General features: G+C 36.3%; 1 protein-coding gene across 1 annotated transcript in view; it reads left to right on the plus strand.

The window, feature by feature from the left end:
• LOC148940320 (signal recognition particle receptor subunit beta-like) overlaps positions 1–10,724 on the plus strand; it is a 32,633-nt gene that overhangs the window by 18,480 nt on the left and 3,429 nt on the right. The window contains exon 5 of the mRNA XM_089106388.1: positions 8,614–8,742. Within this exon, the coding sequence (XP_088962514.1) occupies positions 8,614–8,742 (129 nt within the window). The remainder of the gene's footprint in view (positions 1–8,613; positions 8,743–10,724) is intronic.

A 10,724-nucleotide genomic window follows, 5' to 3' on the forward strand; every position in this document is an offset into this window, starting at 1 on the left:
GTGACAGATTTCAAGTGCTTTGGGAGTACAGTCACTTCCAGTGGTGACTCTGAAAAAGAATTGCGTACCAGTGTAGCTTCGGCCAACGCATCATTTCAGAGACTTCTACCAGTCTGGAAATCCACCGTATACTCGCTGAAGTTGAAACTCAGGTTGTTCCAGAGCAATGTACTGTCTGTCCTGAGTTACGCTATGGAATGCCTTAAGCTAACTGCGGAACAGGAGAAATGCCTTACCGCCTTCAGGAATAACTGTTTTCGCCTAATCCTTAGAATCAGCTGGAGAGACCGTGTCAGCAATGAAGAGATCCGTACCCGCACAGGCAATCCAGATATCGCAACCGTTGCAGGACAACATGACGGCGATACCTTGGACACATCTTCCGCATGCCAGATCACAAACTTCCAAAAATGCTCCTTCACTGGCAACCGGAAGGCACCCGTCGCCGAGGAAGACCAAAGAAGACGCTCCATAGGACATCTGAACGTGACAGAAGAGCCCTCCAGACGAGTCTCATCTCAGAGTGGGAAGACATATGCAGCGGCTCACGTGATTCGAATCCTTAGAATCAGTTGAAGATACAGTGTCAGCAATGACGAGATCCGTACCCGCACAGGCCATCCAGATATTGTAACTGTTGTACGACAACGTAGATGGCGATACCTTGGACACATCCTCTGCATTCCAAATCACAGACTTCAAAAATGCTCCTCCACTGGCGACCGGAAGGCACCCGTCGCCGAGGAAGACCAAAGAACACGTTCCGTAGGACATATGAACTTGACAGAAGAGCCCTCCAGACAAGTCTCATCCCAGAGTGGGAAAACATATGCAGCGGTTCACATGAAGGAAGATTGGAGACTACTCACCAACGCCCTCTATGCCTCCGGAGGCACCGGAGGAACTAAGGTCTAAGGTTTGGTTTGCATCCATTATCATATCATTTTAACGTTTGACAAATCAAAAATACTGACTATTGAAAAGTATGATGTCACTATAATAATAATTTATTTATTACCCATAAAAACACTGTACAATAAGTATTAGAATGTGGAGCAAAGAGAAATTAAATACACGCAAAAACTACAAAACATACAAAAAACGAAAAATATAAACTATAGAAAAAATGTAACAAGACTCTCTGTTTAGCTTTTCCAACTTTAACGTTATGTCAGGTATATTATATTTATTAGTTAGAATGTGGTTATGTGTCCAAGGAGGAATTTTCTATCTGTGTCTTGTGTCACCATGATTGGTAAATGTAGGTACCGCACTTCTTTATATACTAAGAACTCGCCTAAAATATTCATCCTCAACCTCAACGGGTTAGGGAATAACTAAAAGCGGGTAAGAAAATGACTCACTTTTATTTACAAGATTGTCATACAGACCAAAGTCTCGAACTGTTTAAGAATTCATTATTAACTTGTCGTAAACTAACTGCAAACTTATTACCACAAGACAAGTAAACTTGCCTCTTTTGCGAGCCAGGGGAGCGCCGACCAATCAAGGGAAAGGTGCATTGAGTGGGCCAATTTTAACCAATTGGCTAGTCTTTGACATCACGCTCAAACATCGTGAACTTATCAAACAGTTTGTGGTAACGTACTGCAAGTAAGGAGTGACTCGATCCAAATATAACCGCAACTCTAAAAAATTGAATTTTGATAGTTCATCAAAAAATTAAATTTTTGATACATAATTTTTTTTTTTTTATGCCAATTTCAAACTTATAAAGTTCAGTAAGTTTAATTTTACCCGTCAAAAGCTACAAGACTGAGAAAATTTGCTTGCTTTTCAAAAAGGGGGAAATACCCCCCAAAATTGAGCAATTTTAATGAAAATCACGCCGTCAGATTCAGCATATCTGAGAACCCTATTGTAGAGGTGCCAAGCTTATGTCTATAAAAATGTGGAATTTGTATTTTTTTTTTTTTGCCAGACGAAAGATCACGGATGCATGTTTAATTGTTTTTTTATTTTCCCCAGGGGTGATTGTATCGAACCCAATGATCCTAGGAGGTCAGGAGAGGGCTCATTCGAACAGAAATTAAAAGTTCTATCTCCTTTTATAAGTGACCAAAACATTGGTGGGCAAGAAGTCCCCCCTCCCACGCCCTGTTATCTTCTAAGGACTTCTGATCAAAATTTTGTGATAGTAATTTAATTTAGAATAGTTGAAATGTCCAATAACTATGGCTTTGGGGATGACAAGACCCCACACAGCCCATGGTAAATAGTATTTTTCTTGAAAAATTTAGAAAACAGTCAGAAATTAAACAAGGATAATAAGTTTCTTCGAGTGAAATTTAGAAGCAACATAAAACTTAAAAGGAAGAGAAATTATTCTGGATATTTTCTGCATATTATTCTGCATATTATTCTGCATACCTCTCCCTAACCTCGCTCTCTACGCTGAAGTTTGACTTTTTGTGACAATCCTTTAAGGAAGACTGCTTAAATACAATACCTGTTGAATTTGAGCGAGAAGTGCTTTTAAAAAACTTTTTTAAAACTAACACAAAGAGTAAGGGTTGCTCCCCTCGTAAACGGAGTAATCTCGTGTTTCTTTTAAGTTTTAATTTTGCTCCTTGCTTTCAGTCATAAAAGCTTTTTTTTTTATCAATCAATGCAAAGCCGAGTTATTAAAAAAAAAAAAAAAAAAAATAAGATTAGAAAAAAAAGAATTAGAAAAAAAATTAAAAAACAAAAACCAGTGCTTTTAAAGTATAGGAGGAAACAGTTTATGTACAGGAGAGAAAAGGACTTTCATTTGATAATAAAACAGATGGCATACCATGGATGACATAGATTGCATACCATGCTATTCAACACCAACGTTATTAAGCATTTGGGTGACAATTTTTTTTTAATTAGCAGCGCCATTTTAAAAGTTTTCTAACGAAAAAGTAATATCATAGCATCGAAAATGTGCATGATTTTGAAGATATAAACAGTTACAGTTGTTATATTAAAAACAGTTTTTAAGATAACAATTATAGATAACATAAAGTTTAAGATAGCAATTGTTATCTTAAATTGTTACATAGAAAAGCTTATAAAGAAGCTTAAATCACTACTTCGAATTCTTAATATGTAAAACAAGCAATAATTGTATATATGTTGCCTATTGTTAAAATTTTTCTCGAAAAAAGGACTTTATTATTCTCTGAAAATTCGCATACTACTAATTTCTGGTATGGAAAAACATCTAGATAAGTCACAACTTTGAGTAAACTCACCCCCCTCCTTTGCTGCCTTAAAACTTTTAATGAATCGCCCGCTGACTGAAATTAGAGACCCCTTTGAGGTTGAACGCCTTTAGCATAAGTGGGAGGAGTTTCAAAATGAAATTAGTTTTTGGCAAATCAGTTGATTCTGAGTTTTTAGAGAAAGACATTTCCTTTTAATAACTGTGAAGTGAGTTTCGGATTCTTAATTGCTTCGCATTAAATGCTACACATAGTGGCAGAAAATTAACATAATAATTTGTACTCCAGGGGACCGACCTTTGACGGTTACTATTATTAATAGGAGAATCAATTCGTTTTCCTGTGTGAAAAATCGATCTAGATAGGTCATAACTTTGGGAAAATTCGTTTAGGGCCTTGATTAATTTTGAGGAAACATTTTTCACCTGAATGGCGTCACAAATACTTTGACTTCTAATACTCTAATGGTTTTATTTTCTACGAAAAAAAAATTGTTTTTTTTCGAAAGAAATCAAAAAATTGTCTTTCTTTTCACCAAACAAAGCTCAGTCCCCTCGTCCTATATGCATATGGTACCTTCCAATAAACAGAACACTACCCGTGTTTCACCTATATTAGATGCGGTTTGTGTAAGAGTAAGAAATATATTCATATTTTATTTATTTATTGCGAGTTGTTCGGCGGGGCAAACCCGATAATTTGGATAAAACCGAAATGCCTTGAAGTATCTGATTTGTAGGTACACACCTGACTTTTTTTCTTTTAATAAGAATTTCAGTGCCCTAATGAACAGAGTTGCCATCCATGTATTGCCTAGGTTAGGTTTGGCTTACGCGCTGGTAAGAAGTAGGTAAGGGTTATCTTATAAATCCTGACTAGGTAAGCTAAGCTTCAAGGTCTTAGAAGTAAGACTTGAAAGGTAAGATCAGCCTCGGAAGAAAATATAAAAAGAGCTGATGAGATTGTAGCAGGAGCTTGTGCAGATCTTTTACGGTCGCTGGTATTCTTATTATTCAATAGTATATAAATTAAATCAAAAGAAAGATAAAATCAGGCTCAAAAGGAAATACAAAATAATTGAGACAAGAATAGAATGAAGAATGAAGGGTTGAAATAGAATGAAGAAGGGGTTTGCGCAGATCTTCCGTGTTTATTGCTAGGTTTGGTTTTCATCAAATCGGACTTTAAATCAAATCGAACTTGAAAGACACTTCAAATTAGGCTTGAAACAAAATTTATATTAAATATGAAGTGTATTTTTACAATAAGCAGGTATGTATATTACTTTGTCGTTCGCGGCAAGTTCGCCTACACTAGGCTACCATATGTGTTAATTGTTACTATTTGTATTTGGTTTTAAAGCGACGGTTTTAAAGTTTATTGGATTTAAAGCGATGCAGTACCTTAAAAGTAATTTTGGAAGCTTCAGCGTTGACTGACCGTCACAAAGGCAAAAAGGAAATATCAGAAATATGTACTTTTGCTTCTGATTGTAAAGAACTTTTACTGATAAAGAAAATCTAGGCGGTTTTTGTGTTGAAGAAGTAATAATATTGTATAATTTGTTATTATATTACAATATATAATAATAGAAATTTTATGCTCAGCGAGGAAGTTCAATAAAAATGTTTGTTTGTGCAATGCTTTTCTAATTTTTCGTTTTAAACTCATATCCCAGGGGTAGGAAGCCTGAAATTGGGTGATATAGAATTTGTTTACTCAGGCAGGAAGGATGGGGTACATAGACAGGGAGTAGGGCTCATGATGAGTAAGGAAGCTGCTGAGTCTTGTTTAGGCTGGGAAGGTATTAATAATGGAATGCTAGTTGTTCATTCTATGACTAAAAAGTGCAGGGTTTATGTCATAGTAGTATATGCCCCTGTTGAACCAACTGACGGAGATGCTAGTGACTCAGATGAATGTTATTTACAGTTACAGGAGCAAATAGACAGGGTCCCAGGCAGAAATATGATGTTTTTAATAGGAGATTATAACGCCCAGAATGGTAGAAATAGGGATAGATTGTATCCTAGCCTAGGTAAATTTGGTGTAGGAAAAGAAAACAGTAATGGATAAAGACTTTTGCAATTTTGTAGGTATAACAATCTAGCTATAACCAACACAGTCTTTGGTCATAAAATGGCTGATATGTTAACATGGTATTCACGTGATGGTAAGACACCAAAACTTATTGATTATGTTATAGTAAACCGTAGACTGGCAGGATCAATACAGGATACTAGGGTATATAGGACTGCTGTTATTGATGTTAAAAGTAAAGATCAACATCTGGTAGTATCAAGGGTTAATCTAAAGCTCAAATTTCGGAAGGGTAACTACCTCCCGGGAAGTGATGATGTTGGTAGACTCTAGGATGAGAAATTGAGAGAAACTTTCCAGGAACAGTTGAATACTAGACTTGAGAGTTTAAAATTTAATAATGTGGAAGATGGTTGGAATAATTTTAGAAAAATTATTTGTGATGTTGCTGAAGTTGTTGTAGGGAAGAAAGCTAGAACTGCAGCTAAGAATATTAGTGAAGAAGTTTTATGTTTAATAGAAAGGAGAAAGGACTTGTACAAGAATTATCAGAGTGATAGATCATATGAAAACAAAAGGAATCTAAAGAAAGTGGTGAAAGCATTGAAATAAGAATTAAGGAGGTGTGAAGTGAAGGCCATGGATAAAATTGCCGAGGATCTGGATGATACGGCTAGACGGCATAATAGTAAAGCATTGTACTGGCATGTCAATAAATTGAGAGGGAGTAGTCAATCCGGACTTGGCCAAGTTAAAGATAGGAATGGGACCACAATTAGTGATAAGGAAAGAATGAAAGAGAGATGGGCAGAATATTTTGAGAATGTGCTTATCCGAGACAGAGTTGCAGCAAAAGATACAGAGGGAAATGAAAAAGTTTGTGATACCTTGGATGTGAAGGAAGATTTGTTTTGCAAGGAAGAATTAATGACAGTACTAAAAGGATTAAAAAATAATAAGGCTCCAAGTGCTGATAGGCTAGTAAATGAGTTTCTTAAATATGGTGGCTCTGAGGTTAGAAATAAGTTACTGAAGATTATGAAGATGATTTTTGAAAAAGGGGAAGTACCAAATGGTTTTAGGAAAACATTAATTCAGCCACTTCATAAGAAAGGTGATAAAAGTGAGTGTGTTAATTATCGAGGCATTACTCTTGTAGGTAGCAAATTAATTAGTAATATGATACTTTTAAGACTAAGAGATGCCGTAGACAAAGTTTTAAGAGAAGAACAGTGCAGTTTTAGAAAAGATAGAGGATGTGTCGACCAAATTTTCACTCTTAGGTTAATAATTGAGAAGTGCCTGAGATTTCAAACATCTTTGTTCCTTAGTTTTACAGATTATGAGCAAGCGTTCGATTCTGTTGATAGGAGAGCTTTAGCAAAGGTTTTATCCTTGTGTGGTATACTAGACAAATACATTAAATTGATTAGTGCTATGTGCGAGAATAATACTGCTGTAATTAAGGTAGGAAATGAGGTTAGCAGCTGGTTTTGTATTAGCGCTTTATATGGATTATTTTGATGGACTTTGTATTAAGGAGCACAGGAAAGGCAATGGGAGACCATGGAAACAAATGGGGAGGAAAACGTGTCCTGAACTTAGATTATGCTGATGATTTAAGCATCCTAGAGGAAAGTGTGAGCAAAATGAATGAACTTTTAGAGGTTTTGCGAGTTCAGGGTGCTAGTATAGGTTTGAAAATTAATGATAAGAAGACTAAGTCACTAAGGCTAGGAATAAGTGAAGATGAAAAGATGACGTTGGGTAATGAAAAGATTGATCAAGTGGGAAGCATGAATTACGTTTGTAGAATTATTAGTAATGATGGTGGATGCAGTGAATATGTTAAAAGTAGAATAGCCAAGGCTCAAGGTGTTTTTTCGCAATTAAAAAAAAGTTTGGAAGAATAGGAAGATAAGTCTGCAAACCAAGATTAGAATATTAGAAGCTACAGTGATGACAGTAGTCAAATATGACTCTGAAGAACGGGCGCTTCGAAAAGCGGATGAAGATTTGCTAGATTTTTTCCAGAGAAATTTCTTAAGGATTGTTCTGGGTACCCGGCTGACTGACCGTATTTCAAACAATAGGCTGTACGAAAAATGTGGTTCAATCCCGCCCTCTAGGGCTATAATGAAAGAAAGGTTGAGATGACTAGGGCACGTTGTGCGGATGAAGGATGACAGATTGCCGAAGACTGTTCTTTTTGGCCAGCCGTCTAGTCTAAACGGAAAGCTGGTCGTCCTCGTCTGGGGTGGGAAGACGTCATAAAGAAAGATTTAAAGGAAATGGGAACTTCGTGGGAGGGTGTAAAAAGGGAGGCTTTGATCAGATTCGGATGGAGGAGGAGCGTGCGTACCTGTGTTGGACTCGGGTGGCTTGTTACTGCGGTGAGTTGTTTTTAGTAGTAGTAGTAGTAGTAGTTTTCATTCGTTTATTCTAGTCTTTGTCTTTTTTAAGTACCCAATTTACAATGTCATTTCTATGCTTGTGTTCTGAATCCGTTTTTAAAATAAAGTTTCTAGATTTGCCTTGTATTTATATTCAGATTTTAATGTCATTTCTACCGGGTATTTACCCTTCTTATCCTTCTATTTTTCCTTTCCTCTTTTCTTTACTGTATGTATTGACAAAAATTGAGTTTCAGAGTACTTTTCCTATTTGTTAATTTTTCATATGTTTTTTTCTATTATTACTAATTTTTTTAAGGCGACACAATACATAAAAATTATTCGTGAGCTACAGTTTCGTCTGACCATCACAAAGAAAAATAGCCCATTAGCGAATTCCCCCAGGGTACTGGCCAGCATCAAGGGTTGTCGAGAATTCGTATTCTGATTGAGAAATCTGACTGAAAAACGAAATTTTATGTCCCTTTTTGTTGACGAGCTTGTCAATCAAAGCCGGTGACACCATTGAGAACTCCAAAAGTGGCCAACTTGCTCAAATGATATTGTGTTTGAGCTGATTTTTTTTCCTATTTTTCTTAGAAAATATGCTAGAACATTTTTAGGCACTGCCCTTTCCTCCACTTTAAAACGAAAAATTTGCTCCATTAAATCGAAAAATAAATTCACACACTTTCTGATGAAGTTAGTTTAATAAAAATTGAATACACTCTGGCAAAAATCACGAAGAGTTAAATGATTTTTCTAAGATTTCCAGAAAAGTGACGGTCGGCTTTTGGCTTTGTGTCGTTTATTCTGATCTCTTATCCAAGATCTACAAAGTATGGCAAGACCGCTCAATCAATTTTAAATAGTTTGGCACACGCAAACAAAAAAAAGCTTATTATGGAAGTGATAGGATGATTCTTTAAGGTATGCAATCTTCTAAAGTTGGTTTTATTTTCTTTCAGGTACATATATGATATTCTAACTGATGATCAAATCGCGAGAACCTGTCCTCGAATTCTCGTTTTCTGTAACAAATGTGATAAGGCTTCAAGAGTCAAGGAGGCGGTAAAGAATGCTATTGAAAAGGAGATGTGAGTTCTTAAGGAGTTTTTTTTAATTTTATTTTGATAAGTTTGCTATTTGGCTCTGAAATATCCGCATTGTTAAATTTGTCCACAGAATACCCCTCCTTGAACCTCCCCTTGAAATCAGTCTAAAGATATTTTCTGAATAAAAACAAGGAATGTAGATCTCCCCGTGAAATCGTTCTAGAGATATTTTCGAGAGTTTTAGAGATTTTCTTCTTGTAATCAGCGACGACGAGCATTCGGAAATATTTTAGTGTTCTACTAACGTTAATTCCCAGCCACTGGATAGAAGGAACCGACGGGACAGAAAAAAATCCTCAAACTAGAGGGGTCGTATTATTACTATTAAATGAGAGATATTCACACTTTGAAAGATTAAGAGAAAGTCCAATGGTATGAAGTTTAGATGGTATTGTTGAAACAGACTGGGAAAGCCCTTTTTAGTCCTGCTCATCAAAAGGATATAATCTGTATAAGTAAGATAAGAGATGTTAACGGAATTAAGAATGCAAGTGGATGGGATAGAAGAAAGAACAGATGATATAGAAAATTTAGAAATAGAAGGAGAAAGAACGGCATGTCCGTTTTAATCTGCAAAAAAGAATTTGAATACCAATAACAAAGAAGAAAAATTACCGAAATGTTAATACCGTGACTAAAAAGGGAAAAAATAGCTTGGGAATGGGTAACGGTGTCAAAGGCATAGGTGGGATCCAAGGCGCATAAATATAACTCGAATCCATTTTTAGTCGCCTCAGTAAGAACATTCGCCAAAACTCGATGTGCTTGCTGGCAACTTATCCCAGCTGAAAACCCGATCTGGTCTTCACCGAAATATGTGGCAGAGTTAACCGAAGGGAGGAAAAGATACTCGAAAGTCTTACTAATACTGCAGGAAACCGTTATTGGCCTGTAAGATGCACACTCAATCGGAATTTTTCCTTTTTCTGAAATTGATGTAACTGTTCCGCACAAAAAACTTTCAGGCACTACCGAGGTAGATAAACACATTTGGAAAAGAATTTGTAGATGTTGGGCAAGAGCTGGGTAATCAACCTTTAGGTGTTTGGCACTTATGACATCACAATCAGTAGAACTGGACTCGAGATTCTTTATAGCTGGTGCCACCGGAGATGAATGAACTGGGAGGATCTGGTTCTGGCGGAGTGAGGTAGGAAGCGCAGAATTAAGAAGCTTCATAACAGTAGCATGAACGAAATGGTTTACGGTGTTAAAAATCTGATAATAATATTTGCACCAAGCAGCAGGGCTAATTGGGGTACTCGTTGAAAAAGAATCATTCAATTTTATCTGAATTTACTACCTTTTTCCAATCTAAATTACTTGTCGGGAGCTTACAAATTTTGGATTTTGCAGACCGTAAATACTTTTTATACTGTAGCTTAGTTTTCTATTAAGCTCAAATACTACGCCGTGAAGTGGCCGTCCGCGAGAAACCCATGTACGCCGCCAAAATTTGGCTTTATTTTTCACTGTTTTTAGACCTGGGTCCCACGACCATTCAGGCTTTCGCGTATTAAATTTTACATGTTCCTCGGGAATGGTCACTCTTTCGTTTCCTTCATACATGATATAATATCAAAATAATATTTGTTCAAAAAATTCTTATCATTTACAAATTTAGATCCACCCTGAAATAGCTGAAAAGGAACTTTTATAGTAGACAAAAGAGCTGTAAGAGTAGAAATGTAGAGCGACCAATTAGCCTTATTTCAATTTCACCTGGTAAACCAACTATGATTCACGCGTGAAATATCTGGTGACAAAGAGACATCAAACGAAATGGAAATTGGTAGGTGGTCTATATTACTTTCGGTTTCGTGAACAGAAACAATCGAAACCGACCGATTTGGAGGACAAAGAATGTGATCTATATTAGTATGGCTGCTAGAATGATGGATATATGACAATGAAAGATTCTTATCCATTAGCTTAAAGGCGGACAAAGACTGGAAAACCATATC

The sequence above is a fragment of the Artemia sp. Qi Xiang Cuo genome, chromosome 20 (assembly GCF_049724085.1).
Source record: "Artemia sp. Qi Xiang Cuo chromosome 20, ASM4972408v1, whole genome shotgun sequence".
Lineage (NCBI taxonomy): Eukaryota > Metazoa > Arthropoda > Branchiopoda > Anostraca > Artemiidae > Artemia > Artemia sp. Qi Xiang Cuo.